The 23,731-nt window shown below is 33.0% G+C and overlaps 1 protein-coding gene and 2 long non-coding RNA genes across 6 annotated transcripts; 2 read left to right on the forward strand and 1 right to left on the reverse strand.

Annotated features, from left to right (window-relative positions):
* Positions 1-803: 803 nt before the first annotated feature.
* On the reverse strand, positions 804-23,526 carry Srrm234 (Serine-arginine repetitive matrix 2/3/4). 4 transcript variants are annotated; one of them, XM_081978463.1, is made up of 11 exons: positions 23,323-23,526; positions 22,987-23,228; positions 22,167-22,271; positions 8,734-9,054; positions 8,621-8,677; positions 7,785-7,911; positions 7,575-7,630; positions 5,047-6,289; positions 3,141-3,310; positions 2,879-3,085; positions 804-1,845 (listed from the first exon to the last, which is right to left on the reverse strand). In XM_081978463.1, the coding sequence occupies exons 2-11, from the start codon at positions 23,223-23,225 to the stop codon at positions 1,665-1,667; spliced, it is 2,706 nt and encodes a 901-aa protein (XP_081834589.1). In that variant the 5' UTR covers positions 23,226-23,228; positions 23,323-23,526; the 3' UTR covers positions 804-1,664. The 4 variants fall into 4 exon arrangements, with proteins under 4 accessions (XP_081834589.1, XP_081834590.1, XP_081834592.1 ...); XM_081978465.1 differs by lacking the exon at positions 804-1,845 and adding an exon at positions 1,995-2,122 and having other exon boundaries at positions 23,323-23,524; XM_081978464.1 differs by lacking the exons at positions 22,167-22,271; positions 22,987-23,228; positions 23,323-23,526 and adding an exon at positions 20,885-21,338.
* Positions 9,943-11,045, forward strand: LOC145728345 (uncharacterized). Its single transcript, XR_014178063.1, has 2 exons — positions 9,943-10,687; positions 10,797-11,045. It is a non-coding gene; the product is annotated as an uncharacterized LOC145728345 (long non-coding RNA).
* LOC145728344 (uncharacterized) lies at positions 14,621-18,772 on the forward strand. The gene is made up of 3 exons (XR_014178061.1): positions 14,621-15,536; positions 16,120-16,302; positions 17,158-18,772. It is a non-coding gene; the product is annotated as an uncharacterized LOC145728344 (long non-coding RNA).
* Positions 23,527-23,731: the final 205 nt, after the last annotated feature.

A 23,731-nucleotide genomic window follows, 5' to 3' on the forward strand; every position in this document is an offset into this window, starting at 1 on the left:
AGTCATTTTAATGTTTTTGTCTTCATAATTGCTATTACACTTATACAGAATGATTTAGTGTGATGGTATATTAGAAGCACCTAAACAACGGCTCAATAATTTGTCTTTTTAATTTGGAATGTAACCAGAGTCCAGTCCAAACACTCTCTTTCTAAAATATTTTTGAAACAAAACCCCCTGTAAATAATGTAAATTTTGAATTCGCTCCTTTTTTCAAATATACCTGGAGTTTAGTAGGCAAAAACACTACTCCAAACAGTAATTAAATTATCAACTCCTGAAAAGTTTGCTATGTAAACCTTCCGTCCTTAGTTACGACATTAAAAGGTTATGGATCATCCTGTAGATTTTCTCACTTTCAACCTATGAGCAAATTTTTTAGGACTTAAGAATATCATTATTAAATTGATGTATTCCTAATGAAAAATGAAAAATGTTAATTGTTATATTAACTCACATAAATGTCATAAACACACAAAAAAACCCACGTGCATATATTGAAACGCACGCATACCCTATAAATTTAAATTAATGGCGTCTTTATTTAAAATTTATGGACAATTTATACGTATTAAAACTTTGCATACAACATTACCCTTAAATTAATTCGTGGTAGAAATTACACGAGTCTATAATGTTTCATATTTGCATATGTTATTCCCGTATTTAAAAACTCCTTTTCGTGTAGTAGGCGAATAATTCTAATGTTGCATTTAATTTATTTCACTTTTTTCTCACAACTGGAAGGCGTTTTAAAGTTAATCGAGGACATTATGCAGCTACATACATTTAAAAAACGTTCGTTTACTTGCTTCAAATATATTAGTACTACATACACAGCATATAATTTTTATAAATAAAAAATAAATAGAATAAATTAAATAAATAGTTTGTAAAGAAGAATATCACAAATGAGTAAATAGCGACTAGTACTAGTAAATAGCTCAAAATTGCACATGAAAATATTTCCCTCAATATCAACATCTAAGTAAATAATGTACATGATCAGGTATTAATCAAAAGAGTAATCACACTAAGTATTCATATTTTGACTACGTCATTGTATCTCATCGTATTTAAATATCCTATTGTATTGTATGTACAACAATTTTTTTAAAACTTTAACAGAGCGTTTACATCAATTACAAAGTTTTCCAACTGTTCCAATTAATGTACAAGAAAAAGAAAACAAATTTTGATTTACTTAATGAGGATCTAAAACATTTTTCTAGTTTATACACAACCTTATGTGTTAGCTTTTAACTATATTACCGGTCAATTTGCCTAGTTAGAGATCATTTTAAAGTCAATGAAAGCTGATGTTATTAACAAGCAAACGCATTGCACAAAAACACAACATACAACGTGGTTATTTTAAATGTCAAATAAAAAAAATATATATGAGAATGGATGAACGGGAACAAAATTATTTAAAAGACTTCATTATTACATTAGTTTTAAAAATTGTAATTACGGTAGTTTTCAAGGATTTTGCGTCTACAAAGAGTAATATTTTTCTTCTTGAGCACTCAAATATCCTCAAAAAAGCCAAACAATTTTTCTGAGCATCCTGTAGATTGCTAATTATAATAATAAAGTTCTTTTTTGGTCTACTACAAGTAAAACCCTACTTCTGTTGGTGGCAAACCAACGCGAGTAAACTCTCAGGGAGACATCAACGATCTGATTGGCGATCTACTCAATGACCGACTTACAGATCGGCTCATTGATTTAGTAAGTGATCTGGTGGGCGACCTTCTTCTCGAATAATACGGACTTCCGCTGCTGTAGCTGCTTTCCGAAGTAGGTGACATTCTAGTGTACGGAATCGGTCGTTTTCTTGCGCTAAGTTAGTGGGTTAATTACCAGTTAGTAGAGTTAGTCAGTTAACCACCACAACACAGATTTTATTAATATAGTTACTAGAAAAATAAACTGGCATGCAACTTACCTGGTCACAGCAAAACAAAAAAACACAAAATAAAACCAAAAAAAAAACAAACAAACGGTTTTTATTATCCATAGAACTGTCAAAACTTAGGCTAAGGGTAATAATACGGGTGTGTAATCCAAATAAATTATTTCACTTAGATAATTTAACACACAACTCGCCTACTTGCGTCTGAAAAATAAAATAAAACAAAATAAATACTATCTAATGTGAACGTGCATAAAAAATACAAAAAAAGCAAAATTAAGAAAATTGAAATAAAAAAAACGCACGCATTATAGTTTCAATATTTTGGCTCGTTAGCCAGATCCAGACGCGCTACGGTTTTCCGAAGAAATATGCCTGACTAAGTATAGCAGAAAGTCTGTTAAACCAAACCTTGAAGATTTTTGAACATTTGCAAGCCACAGATTAAACAATAAATTATTTTTTGATGTGATGCAACATTGCCAAATAGAGCTGCTATTCCGTTTGAATATTGTCACTTATATCATTATCAATAATGTAGGTAAATAACAATTCTAACCAGACTGCATGCAAAACATACTAGGAAGACTGTTGATGACAGGAATAATCGCTATTATTCGCTTAACATTGGCATTCCTTTTCTATAAACTTTGCTGAAATTATTTTCAAACCATTAGAAGCGCAATGTAAGCAAACGGTATTTTATAAATTATAAAAAAAATAAATCAAAGTTTAAAAAGTGCTCAAACTAATGCGGTTCATGTGACCTAGTTCTATCACTAAGATGTTTAAAAAACACTTACAACGTCAACTAGTAAAATATCTGGCTTTCATTCCCTTAAGAGACAATAAATAAGCTTTAAGATAATATTAAGCTATCACACTTTTTGCAAGAATCTAGTGTGTCTCCTAATGTTGAATAAACTCAAAAACACCAAATATTTGAGTTAAATATCTTACCTGGTGATCCTCCTGCGAGACAAAAAACTTGGTGATCCATGACGTCTCGGTATGGAAATCGACCTGGACCTCCTCGACGAACAGCTGGAGCTGTACGACGACCTCGAGGAACTCGACCTGCTGCGGCTGTGCGATCTAGACGATCTATCCGATCGACTGCTGCTGCTTGAAGAACGCGACCGACTTCTGGACCTGCTATCCTTCGAACTACAAAATTGTCGTTTACCCTACAGGAAATGTGGTTAACAAAAACGGATTTTACCTGTCCGATGATCCAGACGAGCTGCGGCTTCTTGATCGACTGGTGCGATCCTTGGAGGAACTAGCCGATCTGGATCTGGATTTACTTCTGCTTCCACTAATTTTACGTTTGATATCGAAATGGTCTTTGTTTGGTTTTGTAACTGAGTTGTCTTTTTTCAGTGGTAGAACCTAAAATTACAGATTAGTTTACCAGTTTATAACGACTTTGCTTTGAAAATTTAAGGTGACATCTTGTAAATTTTTTAGACTAACCAAACGTGTAGCCATACTACAACTTATGCATAAGCATTTACTAGTAGAGCAGCATTAATCAAAAAACCTATTTGACAATTAATAAAATTCTCAGACATTTATTTTTGGACAAAATGTCAAGAGAATTTAACAAATTTAAAAAAAATCAAAAGAATGACAAAGAAAAGGTAATAAGTGCAAAAGCAACAATTCAGACAATAGAATTTGGACTACTTGGAAATTACAAAAGACAGGAAACTATAAAATGTCAAGTAGATGTTTCTTGGAGAAACACTGTAAGTAGCCTTTACAGCTCCCTGGAGCCTAATTTGATATTTCTGACGTTAGTGAACACTTTTATACTTTTCTTACGCCTACAGCTGTAAAAACTGTCGAAACCCGTTTACCAGTGACCTGAAACTACTAAATTACAAATAGTTGCTAATTTGAGCAATTACACTGGAAGTGATGTTTACAACTGCATGGAGCCAAATTTGACAGTTAAGACGTTAAAGGACATTGTAATAATTTAATTGCGTCACGTGACAGATGTCAATACCCCTTCACCAGTGACCTGAAATTATAAAATGCCAAATAGATGTGTTTCTTTGAGGAATTGCACCGTAATTTGTGTTCACAGCTCCATGGAGCCAAATTTGTCAGTTCTAACGTTAAGGAATAATTTAATACTTACGTCAATTAACGTCACAACTGTCAGGTGACGTAAAAACCATATCAAAGTGCCTGTTAATGTTACAACTGTTAAATTTTACTCTATGGAGTTATACATACTAAAAACACAGCTAACTTGCGTATTCCAGTTGTATTTTAGCGCTGAATGAGTTTTATTAGTTATAACAGTTGTCACCTGACTATAAACCACGCTGGATAACTGTGTGTTACCGCGTGATTCATAAAAGAGACGCGACTATTTGACATTCTACAGTTTCACGACAATAAGTTTTGACAGCTGTCAGGTCTAGCTAGTTCACTCAAAGTGCCGTTTTCGACGTTGCCAAAATGACTGAACCAAAAGTTTTGGCTTTGGCAACGTAGATTTGAATTTAATCTTCAAACATTTCCAAGTAGAGAAGTTGTTTTAGACTTTAGAGTCTGAAAAACGGGCCCTTAATAGTTTGATAATATTTCGTTAATAAAAATGTATTTCACAAAGTAATATGTTGTTTTGAATTTATTTGTGCAAATTAAATTTGAAGCCAATGCATCAGATATCATGTTTTGTTAAATAGTAAAAAAAAAATTATCCACAGCTATCAATTAAAAAAATCGTAATAGAATACTCTCAGTAAATTAGTGAGAAATAAATATTCAAAATTCTGAGAACATATGTAAAAAAAATTCCCGATAATTAACCATTTTCCGAAAATTCTTCGTAAAAAAAATTACCTTCGGCCATCTCTAATCATATCATTACGTAAAGCTCTCAAATCTCGTTTTGTAATGTTTTTACATATTAGTTTTGAGCGTATTTTATCAATTTGAGGTAAAAGAATTACAATTTGTTTGTCATTTACAAAATAGTAAGTGATATTTGGTCCGGTTTGTATGGTTCTAATGACCATACACTTATCCATAAACAGACAAACAACAAATTCCCCGGAAAATTTACGGAATAAAAAATAATAATAATAAATTTAACAAAACAAACTTACCTTAATATCAAACGTATCCGACTGAATAACAGTTCGAGAAATAATCGCAGGTGGACTAACCACCTTCTCGTTTTTCTCCTTCATTTTCTCCAAAGACTCCTTAGCCTTCGCCGCCAACCCCGATTTCAACAACCTCAAAATCCTCAACTCCCTCTCATTATCAACAACCTGTTGAGGCTCCTCTTTGTCGCTCTTATCCGAATCCTCACGTTCACTTGATGATTGTCGCAGCATAACCACCGGCATAGGTTTTTTGCTAACTTTCGGTGATTTGGGCTTCACCTTATCAACTTTTGCCGATTTTTCCATTTGAGGACTTTTAATCGGAGGAGTTGGTGATCGGACTCGTTTTTCTTTTGGTGGAGGACTTCTGGACCGTGAACGGTTTCTGGAGCGACTCGGAGACCTGCTTTTGTCTTTCTTTGCTGTCCGAACGGGCGTTAATGATTGTTTTTTTGTAGGAGGAAGTTCAACTTTTTTGCTTTCAGGGCTTTTGGTGCGTCTGATTTGCTTAGTGCGATGATCGGAGCTGGCGCTTCTTTTTCTATCTCGATTGGATTTCACAGGAGTTCTTCGTCTGGAAGGAGACCGACTGGGACTGGATGGTTTGGCCCGTGATGACTTTGGCGGAGTTCGTTCGCGTCTGCTTCTACTTCCCGATCGCCTTCTGCTTTCCGATTCATGTTCAGGTCTTCCCCGACGACTGTATTTTGACCTGGAGCTAGATCTGTATCTTTCCCTACTGTTTCGTTTTTCTTCCGATACTTGTTTCCGATCTACAGATCGCCTTCTAGTTCGTTCACCAGAACGAGATCGCCTTCTAGGCTCATCCTTTCGTTCTTCTTTTCGGTATTTCCGTTCTTCAGACCTCCTAATAGATTTTACAGGAGCTGCGTTAATGGGAGACACGCTTCTTGATTTAGATTGCTTTCTCTTTCTACCACGTTCAGGAGTTTTTCTTTCGCGTTTTTCGGGGGTAGCAGATTTACGGCGACTGTCATGGTTATTGCGTTTGCGTTTGTTGCTTTCTTCATCCGAATCTTTGCCGTTTCGTTCCCTTGATTGTTTTTTCGGTGATTTGCTACGATGAGATTTATGGCGGTTATCCCTCTGAGGGGATGCGGATCTTGAAGATTTACGGTTCTTTCTCGATGAATCTTTCTTTAACTCTTTGGGTTTGTGATTTTTTACGGTTTCCTCAGCGGTACTTTTATCACGTTTCCGTTTTTTAACCTCTGGTGAGCTACAAGTAAAGGATAAAAATGAAATGATTGTAGAGTTAAGAGTGAATATACAGTATGTTTCAGAGTTGTGGTGACAAAAGCTCAGAGAAGATCCTCTAACAAAATAAATTTCTTTTTTCTGGTCTTCAAGTTTCAATAAAAAAATATAAATAATTGACGCTGAAAAATATTTTAATGTGATTTTGGTGGTGTTGATCCCTATCAGTAATACAGAATTTTACAATAAAAACTATGCTTTTAGTGTTATCAGAAGTGTCACAATTTTTTCCTGACATAAAACTATAAATTATAAGCTATTTTGAAATTCCCGTTCAATTTTGAGGAGAAAAGGTCAGTTTTTTCTTAAAATGCACTATTTTTTGATAAAAAAAAATAAAAACCATTTTCAAGCTTGTCTTAAAGTACTGCTATTGTTTTAATTTAAGATTTCAAATTATTGAACAAAAATTCAGTTTATGATGATTTCTTCCAAATGGTTGTATTCTTATATCAGAAATTTAAGAATTTGAGATACAGGGTGTATCAAACCAATGTTTTAATTTTAATACTACACTGTCCAGGATAAGGACTATAAACAATAGTAATCTTGAAAAATGCTGGAGATACAGATTTGATTAAATGGGAGAAAAGTTTTGTTTTGTTTTTTGACCTTGACCTACAAATCTAAAAATTATTTTTTTCTATCTAAAAATTATATATAATAATTAAAAGTTATTGCTTACGCCAATAAATAGTTTAGGTTATTTAGGTGGTCATCATTAATTTCAACAATAAGACAAACAATCAGTTTTTCACCAATACCAAAAATAAAAAATAAACAAAATAATAGTAATTGAATGCAAAAAAAAGCTTTCAGAATTTAGTTTTATAGGATCGCATTTGTGTTCCGCAAAGAAGAAACGTCGGAATTAAAAACTGAAAAAGCCGCTTTAAAGGCTTTAAAATTTGATGCAGAGACGTGTTATTTGTTTCTGTATCGTGGTTTTGGTCTAGCTTCAATATTAACGTCACAAAAAATGGAAACGTAAAAACTAAAAATGTACTTATTTCAAAATATCTCAAAAACACATTTTTTTCATTGTAAATTACTAAATGTCATTTTATTAAATCCATGTTTTCCCATTTAACCAAATCTGTATCTCTAACTGGACACACTGTAAATTTCGAAAACAAAGCACTTGCTGACACATATTCTCTTGAACATTTTCTTTTATTTTGGCAAAAAAGTCTCCTCCAGGTTTTCACTTTCAAAAAGATGATTATGATAAAATATGCATTATTTACCTTCTGTCAGAACTTTCTGAAGCATCTCTTCGTTTCTTTTTGGACGACTTCTTTTTCTGCAACAAAATAAACATAAATTACAAACCATTTTTTTCAAGAAAAATGCTTATCATAAATAGCCTTTATAATTGCTATGTTTTTTGTAACAAAATCAAATTATCAGCCATTATAGTAAAATTGACTAAACTCGTTTTTAATAGTTGAACTTACCTCCTTCTTTTTAGTTTTCTTCTTTTTTACCTCACGGCCAGATTCATCTGAGTCAGAGCTTGATTCATCCGAAGACTCTTCTTTTTGTTGCTTTTTCTTTTTCTTGCCATCTTTGGATTTACCTGATCTAAACATAAAAAACGCAACATGAGGATAATTTTACACTAAAAACCACAAAGAATCATTTATTTAAATTCTAATATAAAAAACACAACACACAAACTCTCAAAGTGCTTTAGGTTGCGGTAACCAATACTTAAAAAACCTAGTACAATGTGATAAACTAATTTATTTAGTTGGGATATTAACAATTGTAAACTTGATATTACCGCAACTAAAGCAAAATAATCGATTCAAAAATACACACCTTAAATATAATGCATTAGCGTCAATTTTAGAGCAGTGGTGTGTATTTTTAAATCTACACAATCGTGATACGACTAAATTGCGATCAGTTATATTAAAATTGAATATAGTACACTCTTGCAATTCTTCCTCAACGCACCTTCAAGATCCGCAATTCGGGACAGGCTAAATATCATAAAAAAAGGAGAAAACGAAAAGATGAAAACAATCGGACAAATGTGTATAAAATCGGGCCATACAATTACCTGATTACTGCCTTCTTATACGATGTTCGGCAAAAAAATATACCACCAACGAATTAGTATAAGGAATAATATTAATCAGCTATCGTTTTTTAGTTACAAAACTATGAACAAATCAAAAGACAAGAAACGACTACAACGAACATCAATTTGAAAGAAGGTCATTTAAAATTGGCTTTACGTGAGTAACGAAAATTAATGACACTGAAGTTTTAGGGTTCAACTTACTTGTCCTTCTTTCTGCTTTTCTTCTTCTTCTTTTTCTTCAATTCCACACTTGAAGTACTGTAAACAAAATCGATAATGTGTGTTACATACTAGAAATTAATATCAACACTCACCTGCTATCTCTTTGTTTCCTTTTCTTCTTCTTTTTACGTCCCTCCTCCTTTTCACTCTCTTCACCTTCAGCAGCGCGTCTTTCTGGAGTCGGCGTCCTCACCAATTGGTATCGCGTCGCCTCCTGTTTTTCCTTTTCTCTCTCCAGCGCCCTCTGCTTTTCGCGCTCAGCTGCAGCTGCGCTCGCCGCCAGTTTTTCTTTGGCTTGCCGGTCCGGATCGAAGCTACTGCCCTCTACGAAATACTCGGAAATACCAAACGCTTCTCGTAGACGTGCATTTTTTTCTTGTTGAGCTTCAGCTACTTGATGAGTCTCAGTCACACTAAAACAAAGTCAGATTTAATAATACAGAAAGTAAATATTTTGTTTGTTATCAATATTAGTATATTACTGTGTATAAAATAGAAAAAGAAACATTTTCATTGTACAAGGTGGTCTAAATTGATAATAAGATGATTCAATGATGAAAAGTACATAAATGCCAAAGTATCACATAAGCTGTAGTTCTGAGAAGTACCTAGAAGTTAGTGGAGCTAACAAACCTTAGAAGTGAGCCCCAAAAACCTTTTAGAGCACTTTGATGTGACATATGTAATTTCTTATACTTTTTACTAAGAAATGTTTGCCTGGAAATTTTTTCACTTTGAATAGTTTTTCAGATATTGTCTTCTTTTATAGGCTAATGCATGATTGAAAAAAATTGTACCAGTTTCCAGATTATTTTTGCTTGGTGCATCACTCTACTCTACTATTTTTAATGTATTTTCCACCCTTTAAGTATTCTACAATCAATTTGGATCAACTTGTATACACCGGCACAATAATCTGATTTACCTAAAGACATTTTCTATTGGTACTGTTAGTGCAAAACTACTGGTCAACATTTGTCAATGACATTTTGATAGAAACAGTACACTCTGAACTTGCTAATGGAAAACGCCATAGCTTAAACATCAATCTTATACCTATGTCAATGTAACACAAAGCCATTTTGCCAAAATGACACATTAACATTATTTCTTTACTAGTACAATAATGAATCCATTTTGTACTTTTAACCAAATGAAGTCTTTCTAGACTGGAAGTACTAGTCTAAAATAGGCTTATTTTATATTCTTTCAAAAATGGTTAAACTGACATTATTAATATTTAAAGATCAACAATTTAATTATACCTGTCTTAAGATTGGCCTTCTAGAAATCGTTACCTGTCTATTACATTGTTACGTCACTTTATATTTGTTTGATGATTGATTCTGCATAACAACATCACAGTGTCAACACATTAGGCGCAAAAAAAGTGGAAGTAAAAACGTGACAACACTCATGATCATTCCACGTGTATAGTATTTGTATGGTCAAGAAAAAAATACAAAACGTCGAAAAGAAATACAAAAAATACAAAATTTTAAAAGAAGTTTAGTAATGATGAACCATCTACAAATTCGCGACTGTATCCATCATTTGTATCTTGGGTTCCCTACAAAAACCAGAAATGTCCAAAATTAAGTTAACAAATCCAAAAAAGCAAAGATTTCACTTCCTAAAAATTATGATTTTTGAACTTTTCTGGTTTTTGTAAGAAACGCTTCAATTACACTTATTCAGCAAAAAATGTTTTTTCTGTGATACTATTTTTTTATAATAAGTAATTAGAAGAATGTATTTTTCAAATAATTTTTGGATAAATATTGACAGTGTATAGTTCAGTTAAAAAAAATAAATTTACATAATTTACAGGGAGTCAGGTTTAAATTATTTTACGACATAAATCAATCTCTACAGACTAAACTCGAATTACTATCAATGCACAAGGCAAACCATAAATCCACAGAAAACAAAATACTCACTTATCAGTCGAGTCATAGTTGTAACACACCATCATAACCAAACAGGGTAAAATCGTATGATGCAGCTGCGGTCAATATGACTAATCACAGCGAGAAATTGCTTGCAGTAAGTAAAAATATTTTCAATTTTCCCTAAATATGCATTAAAGTTTTTAAATAAAACCCTATTAACGGGTCGGGTTTACTATTCATACTAAAGAAATATTTCTGTGTAGGGGAAAATAGTACGCGACGGCGACGTTGGCGTCGATCAATATTCGCCCCAGACCAGTCAGAATTTGGGGTGACGCGTGAGTCAGCGGCGGGGAGAATCCCTTTTTTGTATACATTACACAATGGGATTACATAATAAGTATACTTTACGATCGTTTAGACAAGTGTTCAAAAAATAGGTCACACTTAATTGAAACATAACAGAAATGTAGTGTTTTTTTTTGGTTTGTTCTATCAATATAGATATATTTTTCATTGATAGTTACAGTCATTGAGAAAAATATGGTAATTTCTGTTCTGGGAACTCTCAAGTTGATATTGTCAAAGAAAAAAATTCTTAATTTTTATAGGAAATCCCCTAATTGCAACACATACGTGCTTGTAAATACTATCACAACTGCAAATTTTCCAATTAATTTATTTTGTCATTTTCTGAAATACTTACTGCAAGAAAGTTTTAGAATTAGTTTATCTAAAACTATAGCTCACAAGCCACCTTAAACTCAAAAATGGTGGCGTGTATAAGCCTATGTAATTACTATAATATCAAATAAACTGCCTCCCCTACAAGGGTTTTCATGTGTTACCAAAGAATTTCTGTTAAACTATTGTGTAGAAACTTTTTTAGTTTTTTTATCCTTGATTTTCTACAATTTGAAGCACACCAAATATTACATTTGCCATTAGAGGTACAGAAGCTATTGCACCAACGTATTTAAAGGCATCCTCCTATAATTTTACTGTGATCGGTCATAAGCAAAATGTCACAGTCAAATCACAACTTCGCCTAAGTGGCATTTAGAATGCTCTTAAATACACCGGAGACATGTTAGCAACGATTCTCGGCAACGAAATCGGCAGTTCGTTTTTCCACCAGTGGTCGCGCGTATTCACTTTACACGCTTTCTACCGTTTGTTCTCCCGTCTAGCCTGCTCTTGCTATAACTACTGTAGAAATATAAAATACAGTTAAATAATTAAAAATGTATTATAGTAATTACTAAGTAATTATTGTGCATCATTCTAGGATTAAGTGTTAATGAAATGGGAAATCATAAGAAAAATAAACCAAGTATTTTGTTTAAACATTTTTTAAGGGTTGAACATCGACCGTTGCTGGGGGTTTTTTTCACTAAATCGACTAAGGGTAGATATAGGAATATTATCCTGTCAAAAACTCAGAAAGGCCGGGTACTTTAAGGAAGTGAGGGTTAATTAAATGCAAGGTGGTGGAAAAAGTAGAAACATTTTACAATTTAAATTGTTTTTAAGGGTTGAAAATGGACCGTTGCTGGGGGTTTTTTTCACTAAATTAACTAAGGGTAGATATAGGAATAATATCCTGTCAAAAACTCAGAAAGGCCGGGTACTTTAAGGGAGTGAGGGTTAATTAAATGCGAGGTGGTGGAAAAAGTAGAAACATTTTACAATTTAAATTGTTTTTAAGGGTTGAAAATGAACCGTTGCTGGGGGTTTTTTTCACTAAATCGACTAAGGGTAGATATAGGAATAATATCCTGTCAAAAACTCAGAAAGGCCGGGTACTTTAAGGGATTGAGGGTTAATTAAATGCGAGGTGGTGGAAAAAGTAGAAACATTTTACAATTTAAATTGTTTTTAAGGGTTGAAAATGGACCGTTGCTGGGGGTTTTTTTCACTAAATCGACTAAGGGTAGATATAGGAATAATATCCTGTCAAAAACTCAGAAAGGCCGGGTACTTTAAGGGATTGAGGGTTAATCAAATGGGAAATATTAAGAAAAATAAACCAAGTATTTTGTTTAAACATTTTTTAAGGGTTGAACATCGACCGTTGCTGGGGGTTTTTTTCACTAAATCGACTAAGGGTAGATATAGGAATATTATCCTGTCAAAAACTCAGAAAGGCCGGGTACTTTAAGGAAGTGAGGGTTAATTAAATGCAAGGTGGTGGAAAAAGTAGAAACATTTTACAATTTAAATTGTTTTTAAGGGTTGAAAATGGACCGTTGCTGGGGGTTTTTTTAACTAAATCGACTAAGGGTAGATATAGGAATAATACCCTGTCAAAAACTCAGAAAGGCCGGGTACTTTAAGGGAGTGAGGGTTAATTAAATGCGAGGTGGTGGAAAAAGTAGAAACATTTTACAATTTAAATTGTTTTTAAGGGTTGAAAATGGACCGTTGCTGGGGGTTTTTTTCACTAAATCGACTAAGGGTAGATATAGGAATAATATCCTGTCAAAAACTCAGAAAGGCCGGGTACTTTAAGGGATTGAGGGTTAATTAAATGCGAGGTGGTGGAAAAAGTAGAAACATTTTACAATTTAAATTGTTTTTAAGGGTTGAAAATGGACCGTTGCTGGGGGTTTTTTTCACTAAATCGACTAAGGGTAGATATAGGAATAATATCTTGTCAAAAACTCAGAAAGGCCGGGTACTTTAAGGGATTGAGGGTTAATCAAATGGGAAATATTAAGAAAAATAAACCAAGTATTTTGTTTAAACATTTTTTAAGGGTTGAACATCGACCGTTGCTGGGGGTTTTTTTCACTAAATCGACTAAGGGTAGATATAGGAATATTATCCTGTCAAAAACTCAGAAAGGCCGGGTACTTTAAGGAAGTGAGGGTTAATTAAATGCAAGGTGGTGGAAAAAGTAGAAACATTTTACAATTTAAATTGTTTTTAAGGGTTGAAAATGGACCGTTGCTGGGGGTTTTTTTCACTAAATCGACTAAGGGTAGATATAGGAATAATATCCTGTCAAAAACTCAGAAAGGCCGGGTACTTTAAGGGATTGAGGGTTAATTAAATGCGAGGTGGTGGAAAAAGTAGAAACATTTTACAATTTAAATTGTTTTTAAGGGTTGAAAATGGACCGTTGCTGGGGGTTTTTTTCACTAAATCGACTAAGGGTAGATATAGGAATAATATCCTGTCAAAAACTCAGAAAGGCCGGGTACTTTAAGGGAGTGAGGGTTAATCAAATGGGAAATGGTAAGAAAAATAAACCAAGTATTTTGTTTAAACATTTTTTAAGGGTTGAAAATGGACCGTTGCTGGGGGTTTTTTTCACTAAATCGACTAAGGGTAGATACAGGAATAATATCCTGTCAAAAACTCAGAAAGGCCGGGTACTTTAAGGGAGTGAGGGTTAATTAAATGCGAGGTGGTGGAAAAAGTAGAAACATTTTACAATTTAAATTGTTTTTAAGGGTTGAAAATGGACCGTTGCTGGGGGTTTTTTTCACGAAATCGACTAAGGGTAGATATAGGAATAATATCCTGTCAAAAACTCAGAAAGGCCGGGTACTTTAAGGGATTGAGGGTTAATTAAATGCGAGGTGGTGGAAAAAGTAGAAACATTTTACAATTTAAATTGTTTTAAGGGTTGAAAATGGACCGTTGCTGGGGGTTTTTTTCACTAAATCGACTAAGGGTAGATATAGGAATATTATTCTGTCAAAAACTCAGAAAGGCCGGGTACTTTAAGGGAGTGAGGGTTAATCAAATGGGAAATGGTAAGAAAAATAAACCAAGTATTTTGTTTAAACATTTTTTAAGGGTTGAAAATGGACCGTTGCTGGGGGTTTTTTTCACTAAATCGACTAAGGGTAGATACAGGAATAATATCCTGTCAAAAACTCAGAAAGGCCGGGTACTTTAAGGGAGTGAGGGTTAATTAAATGCGAGGTGGTGGAAAAAGTAGAAACATTTTACAATTTAAATTGTTTTTAAGGGTTGAAAATGGACCGTTGCTGGGGGTTTTTTTCACTAAATCGACTAAGGGTAGATATAGGAATATTATTCTGTCAAAAACTCAGAAAGGCCGGGTACTTTAAGGGAGTGAGGGTTAATCAAATGGGAAATGGTAAGAAAAATAAACCAAGTATTTTGTTTAAACATTTTTTAAGGGTTGAAAATGGACCGTTGCTGGGGGTTTTTTTCACTAAATCGACTAAGGGTAGATACAGGAATAATATCCTGTCAAAAACTCAGAAAGGCCGGGTACTTTAAGGGAGTGAGGGTTAATTAAATGCGAGGTGGTGGAAAAAGTAGAAACATTTTACAATTTAAATTGTTTTTAAGGGTCGAAAATCGACCGTTACTGGATGTTTTTTTCGCTAAATCGACTTAGCAGTTCATTCAGACATTTTCAGTAATTGTAGGTTATGGTTGTTGACTCATTTGCCATATCAATCATTATTGTATTTGTAATACCACTTATAAGGGTATCTAGATCCTTTATTTAATTTTGTTAACTATGACAACACTGCAGACATTTCGTATTTCAAGAAAATTTGACTTCTTTATATCAAAGGAGCGCCGACAATGATTATGGATCGGCGCGTGCCGGTGGGGGACGCACTTCTTTTTATGGAGTGTAGGATTAAGATAATAAATTAGGCCAGTCAGCTTTTGTCTTCGCCTATTTTTATATTTTTTAACGGTCATTTTAACAAGTAAATATAATCTCTTCAAACAGAGAAATTACAGTCATGTAATTCTCTTTTGCCTTGGTGTTGGTAATTCTAATTTCTTGGATATTTTACAAAGCTTTTACTTTGCTTGGAAAATCGTTATTATTGCAACCAACTTTATAAAATTTGCCAGTTACTTTGGCACGGTTAAATACTTCACAGTTCATTCGCTTCTTGTACGTTGTTGTGCTAACTGGGAATTGCCTACTCGTTTCCCAAGTGTCCCAAGGGAGTTATTTCCAAATTGTTCATCTAAGAAAACTGTTTCTTATTCGCAATGTAAGTATGTTTGAGTAGAAATAAATTACAGTTTAGCATAAAGAAAGTTGAAAATATCACAAATTTGTAACTTATATCGGGTGTCCAGGAGAACACGGGGACATAACAGATTAACATTAAAAATCGTTTTTTTCTTGTGTCTGTTCAGTTGGGTAATTATTGTAAAACTTTTTAAATTGAAGTCGTAGAGCGTCTATAAAACTATTAAACTGAACTGGTCATGTTGAGGGTTGTGATCATAATTTTGATTTTTTATTAATTTTGGATTTTGTATGTACTTTCTACAAACTAATTGTAGTTTTATCATTCTTGAAAATTTTTTAAAAAGCTAAATAGACTGAAAACAATCAAGATGCCTGTTTCTTGTCGACGATAAAATTGCAAGATTGAAATTTAAACTAAAAGTTTTTAGTTTTCCAACTAAATCACCCTTACAGAGAAATAAAAATAACCATATTAACCTCTCTTGCTTTTTCTGGACACCCGGTATGTGGTTTTACACAAAACTCAAGATAGGTCGTTCTTATAGTGCGATGTTATTTTTTTTACAAAGTACCGAATTGTAAGCATTTGAATTTTTTAGGAATAGGATCAAGGAAGTCGAATTTCGACATTTTTGGGTTGCGTTCAATAGAGGAGAAATAAGTCCAGCGGCTGTACTTTCAGAGGTCGAGAGGGATTTATTTTCTTTTCACCCCGAGTATGCTCTGGTACACTGCGTGTCTGCCGACTTAAAAATGTCCAAGGGCATTGCACGAAAAATTAGGTAATTTTTGTGTTTGCTATCTCTTATTTTTATAGATACATTATTGCAGTTTTAGTACATTTTCGTGTAATTTACGGATGTGACCAGCAATTTTTATTTTGGTTTTTACTACAGGGTGAAATTGAAAAACTGTACTTATTTATAGACATTTACTTTAATAAAACTTGAAGTATTTTTTTATAATAAAAAAGGTGCGCACTACACACTATACGTTTTCTGTTTATGCTTACTAACAGTAACAGCTTTTTTGTGGTAGTATTGAGCGCTTTTTTTGGTTTGAGTAAAAGGACAAAATGTATCAGAGACAATATGAAAGGTGGGTTTATAAAATCAATAAAATAAAATAATTGTTGAAAGTTGCTGTTTGCTATGTCGTTGCGTTGCGTTTATAAAAAAAAAATAATATATAAATAAGAGATAAGATAAAATAAGATAAGCTTGCGAACTTATTTTAACTTCCTTTTTTGTTAACCTTAAACACTAATTTTGATTGGTTCTGTTTTGAATAAATTAAAATTTTAAATCGGGAAGTCCTTTAAAAGCAATTATTTAAAAACAAATTAGGATTAAAGCAATTTATTTGCTGGACTTAAATTATTACTTTGGAAATCACGCTAGAAGACATACAACTACCTGTACTTCTTTTAGGGATGGCATCAGCTGAGGTAATAATAAATATCTGGTAGTTTCTCTATAGTAATTTTTATTTTGTTCTGTAAACCCTTTTCAACCACAGCAGATCATTTATATTATTAAATTATTTTTATTTTATTGGTTTTATAAACCCACCTGAAGTCGAGTTGTTTTCGGCTGAATAAATACCTGAATGTTTTATGTTTTATTTTATATTTTTAGGTCAAAATTTGGGGTTGGTGGTTTTACCCATTGGCCTCAGCAGGGCAAAGTGGGCTATGCACTTCTGCAGTTTTCCAAGGGTTTCAAAATAATTCATTTGATCACAAAGCCCAAATATTTCCACAAACCTAAATATTTGTACTTATGGAGGGCATTGGTAAATTAACGGCAGTTGTGCATCTCACGAAATTTAAAAAAAATTGTTATGCCAAAAATAGCGTGTGGATTAGATAAAAAAAATTATAAAATCGTGAGATGCATGATTGCTTTCATTTTCTACCAGTGCCCTATGGAAATTATAATTTGTAAATTTTAGTTTTATTTTTACTGTTTTCAAGATTCCCATGCTTTACACATGAACTTGTTTCACACTATAATGTATTATTTATTTTTGTTTTTTGGGCTTCGCGTCAAAGGTTATCTATTGTTTTATTTTTACAACCATTCACTGCAACAATAGTCGAAACATTTATGTCAATTTAATTGACAAAAAATCTTTCTCAGAATTCAAAATTACTAAGTATCAGGTTGTTTATTTATTATAAGTTATTGTTTGCTGTGTTCTGCTGTTTTTTATTTTTCAGATTTCTTGAAGTTTTTCAGGTTCAAGACCGAACCTAAGTCAGTGGTCTTGTGTTGGGACGACTAGGTTAATGTTATTTTCTACTTAGTTAAAAATAGTGCAAAATTCCATTTTCCCAACAAACCTTTTTGATGCGGTGAGACGCAAAGCCCAAAAATCGAAAATAAATGAATAACTCTCCTCAACCAACTTATAGAACATAGCTCCAACAATTTATTATGTTTATATTTCAATAATATACAGGGTGTCTTAGAAATAAGTACCGTAAATTTAGGGATAAACTGAGCTGGCCCAAATATGAAAAAAGTTAAAATATACGTGGATCCGAAAACTCTTCGTTTTCGAGATATAGAGAGTCAAACACTCTAAAAAATACAAAACTATAAACTTCTGCAAAACCATCATCATCAATTTAACTCAAACTTTGTGGGTAGTGAAGGTTGTTTATTTTCAATAATTTTATATATTTTTTAAATACATTTATTTATTTTATTCTATTTATTCTTTATTTATAATTACATGTATTTCTGAGATACCCTGTATTTTTATATTTTATTAGGAAAATAAGTGTGTTTGTGTCATTTCATACAAACTTTTATTGAACAATTAGTTGTATAAAATGATGAGTCAATAGAGCCCGTTTATGTGCCTGATTTTATGTACAATTGTAACTGGATTATATACATTTAAAAATAAAACAAAAACCTACGATGTTTTCAATTTGTCAATGACGTTGAGAATTACTTTATTTTACTAGTACTATTAGGTCTACTAGTTTTTATTAGGTTAAGTTAGGTATTATTGTAACTCGTATTGGGTGTTTCAACCACGGAGTATAGCACTCATAACAAAAATAATTGTAAAGTAGGCGTCGTGACATAAGATGACAATGTAATAGAAAAGTTTGACCCTTACACTTTGACTCTTGCCATATACGCCCCACAAAAAAGACGCCAACAATGACAATTATACCTTCACTAAAACTGATGTTTGAAAATAATAATTAATGTTATAAAGATTTGTGTAAAAGTATAAACCTGTTTTCGTTTTAATTATGTTACTTTATTTGCAAATATCAGAAATTGAAATGCTAGAAAGTCGCTCTTATATTCGCTAACAAAACCAATTCAACCACTTTGTCAGATATATTCAGAGCAACTAAACTAAGCCTAAAAACGTTAAAACAAAAGCATACCTACAAGACGTGAGGAAAAGAAATAAATAATACGATATGACTCTTATTCTTTCTAGACAATTTTTATATAGGCTTTGCCAATTTTTCGGCGGTTTCCAACTACTTCGGCTTCTTATACGTCGGCTTACATCAAAGAACACCGTCCTGGCCGTGTCTGGATCTAATGTAAACAGACATCACGCGTGAAAATAGAAAACGCTGAGCCTTGCAACAAGCTCCTGGTCAAAGAAGGCAATGTTGCCAATACGAACGTACTTAACCATCAACTGAATTATCTTTCAAAAATGTTTTTTTTTTACGATACATCCATAAAAAAATAAGAGTCGGGCTTTCCAAGGTCTTCCAAAAATGTGATAGCTACATGTATCCTACTTAGAGAAAAATCCTTACTATTTTCATCAGGGCTCATTTAATTCACCTTACGTCCCTTAAAAGGGTCGGTCTTAAAAGTCGGCCTTTCAAAGGTCTCTCCAGAATGTAATAGATATATGTACACTAAGTCCTTTTAGTGAAAAAAACCCCCAGCAACAGTCGATGTTCAACCCTTAAAAACTGTTTAAACAAAATACTTTGTTTATTTTTCTTAATATTTTCCATTTGATTAACCCTCACTCCCTTAAAGTACCCGGCCTTTCTGAGTTTTTGACAGGATAATATTCCTATATCTACCCTTAGTCGATTTAGTGAAAAAAACCCCCAGCAACGGTCCATTTTCAACCCTTAAAAACAATTTAAATTGTAAAATGTTTCTACTTTTCCCACCACCTCGCATTTAATTAACCCTCACTCCCTTAAAGTACCCGGCCTTTCTGAGTTTTTGACAGGATATTATTCCTGTATCTACCCTTAGTCGATTTAGTGAAAAAAAACCCCAGCAACGGTCCATTTTCAACCCTTAAAAACAATTTAAATTGTAAAATGTTTCTACTTTTTCCACCACCTCGCATTTAATTAACCCTCAATCCCTTAAAGTACCCGGCCTTTCTGAGTTTTTGACAGGATATTATTCCTATATCTACCCTTAGTCGATTTAGTGAAAAAAACCCCCAGCAACGGTCCATTTTCAACCCTTAAAAACAATTTAAATTGTAAAATGTTTCTACTTTTTCCACCACCTCGCATTTAATTAACCCTCACTCCCTTAAAGTACCCGGCCTTTCTGAGTTTTTGACAGGATATTATTCCTATATCTACCCTTAGTCGATTTAGTTAAAAAAACCCCCAGCAACGGTCCATTTTCAACCCTTAAAAACAATTTAAATTGTAAAATGTTTCTACTTTTTCCACCACCTTGCATTTAATTAACCCTCACTTCCTTAAAGTACCCGGCCTTTCTGAGTTTTTGACAGGATAATATTCCTATATCTACCCTTAGTCGATTTAGTGAAAAAAACCCCCAGCAACGGTCGATGTTCAACCCTTAAAAAATGTTTAAACAAAATACTTGGTTTATTTTTCTTATGATTTCCCATTTCATTAACACTTAATCCTAGAATGATGCACAATAATTACTTAGTAATTACTATAATACATTTTTAATTATTTAACTGTATTTTATATTTCTACAGTAGTTATAGCAAGAGCAGGCTAGACGGGAGAACAAACGGTAGAAAGCGTAAAGTGAATACGCGCGACCACTGGTGGAAAAACGAACTGCCGATTTCGTTGCCGAGAATCGTTGCTAACATGTCTCCGGTCTTAAATACGCCGGTGCAAACCATCAAACCTTTCTCTCAAAAATGCTTATTTTTTATACCCTTTGTATTTAGTTGTAAATGATCTTTATAAACAGAGTACATACAATTCCTGGAAAAGGCTGGATATAACACACAAAATTAAGTAAAGTTCTAAGAATTATGTTGTGACAAAATTGGACCAAAAAAAAATCCAAAATCTTTCTCCAAAACAACAGAATAAAAATAATTTCTAAATAAAACAAAATTTGTTACCTAATAACAGATCTGAGAGCCTCTCTTTGAGGTTCAATTCGTTGTCCAATCAAGTGCCTTTGATTAATACAATCACAATGACAGCAACACTGTCTAGGCCTTCTGGCTATTAAAGGCGCTTTGGGCCCCAAAGCTTGACAAAGCGCCCCTCTCCATAACCTCTCAAATATCACCCTTTCATCCACTGTTGATCGAAGATTAGCGGATTTGTTACCCCGATATTCTACTGGAAATCGATTTTCTACCAACATTCTTTGATTTCTCGGTTTGTTTCGATATAAATTTTTCTTCATTTTGGAATTTTGCAAATAGGAAGCAAAGGATTATTATCACACTTTAAACTTACGACTAAGCGACTTAACTAATGGAAGACTTATTATCACCTAGGTTGCACACTTTAATAACTATTTGGAAGACATTAGTGATTTTTTTTTGGTTTCGTCGTTCGCGACTACATCTTTTGATTGTAGTTAATACTCGCGTACGTCGGGCATCTTGAAATTTTAGAGAGGATGGAGGAGGCGAAACCGGCGATTGGAGGGGATGTTAGTTTGCGCAGCATCCGCCGGATTTACCCTCGAATCGATCCAGTATCATTATTTTCAAATAAAGGGAGCTATGTTATTCAATTTTAAGAGAAGAGGGAGGTCTGTTCTGAATCAATCTTGGGGGATAAAACTGAAAGTCACCTTAAGTGTTATAATTTAAAATCCATAAAATAAGAATCTTTGTATTCTTATCACAATATTTCAAAATACCTACTAAGTATCTAAAATAACTAATAACTTCAGCTGAACATTTTGATTAAAGACATGTTCTTATTAAGCCTTATTCTAATTTTGGAAAATCATTTAAGGGAGTTCAGTGAGAGAAAAATAGTTTCTTTTAAATTCCTATTTGTCAAAAAAGTTTTGTAACCAAGTATTTGCCCATGTATCTAAGAACAAATGATAAGTGCACTGTCTAAATTTAATCATTATTAATTTTTCAATTATGCTTTTAAAAAAATTCTGAGAACCTTATAATTGACCTAAAAAGACAGCAGAACCTGAACCAACCATACCAGCAACTATACTATCCATTACATTTTCTACTAAAAAATCAGAGTAATGGAGTATATTTTCAGGTGAATCCTGACAAGTTTATAGACTAACCAGAGAAGAAACACTTTTAGATAAATTGGTTTGGCAAAGTTTAGGAAAAAAGTATGGAAAATTTGTTTTATGATGCCTTTGCCCACATATTTTTGTATCTCTATCAAAATATATTAAAAAAATCTTACTTTATTCTTGTCCACTTATCAATAGCTTTGTCCTCCTTATAGTCAGATCCCAACAGCATCTTCCTGTAGTTGTTGACCTTATTGGTGATGGTTTCTTCTGTAAATCTGAAAAAAGATCCACTTCAAGAGACCAATAATGCTTTAATTGGTCTGTTTTATTAACATCTGCTTCAATTAAAAAAAACAATAGTTATTTCACTCCTTGTTGTATGATAAGATTGGTGATAAGAGTTACCTGTACTGAAATTAAGGGCCTTATTAAAGTGGCCAAGTTATTAATTTTACATCAGTAGTGAGACCAAAAAATCAGCACAAAAATACATTTTGTAAGAAATTAACCTCTTAAAACTGTTGATCATGCTGTTAATGTTAATTATTGTCACTTTCTGTAATATCAGTAAAGAAACAAATGTATAGGTAATATGGTAATACAACATTCCTAAACAACATTTAAATGACTATTGCCAGTAAAACTGCACTTATCATAAAAAGTCAAGCTAAAAATAGCACCAAAGGCAATACCTTACACTACCATTACAATCTCATAAGAAAAAAAAAGAGAATTTAAACTTATTGGTTGTGTTTGTACAACTTGCTTCTGACCTAGTTCAACACATTTTAAAAGTGTATGGAAAAATCCCAAAAACCTTAGAAACTTGTAAACAAACATGAGTTACTAAACACTTAGCCAGTTCTGTTTATTAAGCAATTTAACAGACTTTTTGTTACTTACCTTCTTAAATCTATTCACAAAATATAGCCTAATTCATAAACATGCATGCAAGTAGCAACATACACATAAATTAACGAAAAAACTTACCCTTGCTCTTCTAAAATTTCAGCAAATTCTGCACATTTCAACTCAATCTTCCTCTTCCGTTCATGATCTAAAATTTCTTTGTTTGGCTGTTTGAAGGTGGTTTTGTCCAAAGCAGCCAACTCTTCTTCAGTTGTATAGGACTTTGCCTTTGCTGGGGGCCTAACCAAAGCCCAGTTACGCTGAACATGGCCATTAGTGCCAGAACCCCTTGGGGTCTGCAATCCGATTCCGTTATACATTTTCTAGAAAAAAACGTGTTATATCGAAAAACCGACAACTTAAAACCAGCAGATATTTAAAATATTGATTCCACCAAAGTTTGTTGGGAAAACTTACTATTTAGGCGGGCGCTGTAAATAGCGTGGTTAAAAACATGAAGTTTGCGAGACAAGCATAACAATTTAATTAAAGAGCAAAATAAGCTAAAGTGATAAAAAAAAAACGTTTTGAAACAGTCTTGAATTAAAATATTGCACTTTATTTTGCAATAAGTATTTTGTTGTCTGCACAAACCACAAACCCACAAACAGGGTTGAAGTTTGACGTTCGAACGAATTCTAGCTTACGTCAATCTGTCAATGTCCAAAAACTCATTGGGCATTAGCACAATATATTTTCAATCAAAAAGAAGAAAGGAAGAAATTTTTAAAATAATTTAAATTATATATTTTTTATTTGGAAATTGGAATTGACTTTATATTATTAATAACGTATAACCCTTTATCTTTTCACTATGTTCCTAATA

This window comes from Ips typographus, linkage group LG4 (genome assembly GCF_016097725.1).
Source record: "Ips typographus isolate SLU linkage group LG4, UJ_Ityp_2.0, whole genome shotgun sequence".
In the NCBI taxonomy this organism is placed as follows: domain Eukaryota; kingdom Metazoa; phylum Arthropoda; class Insecta; order Coleoptera; family Curculionidae; genus Ips; species Ips typographus.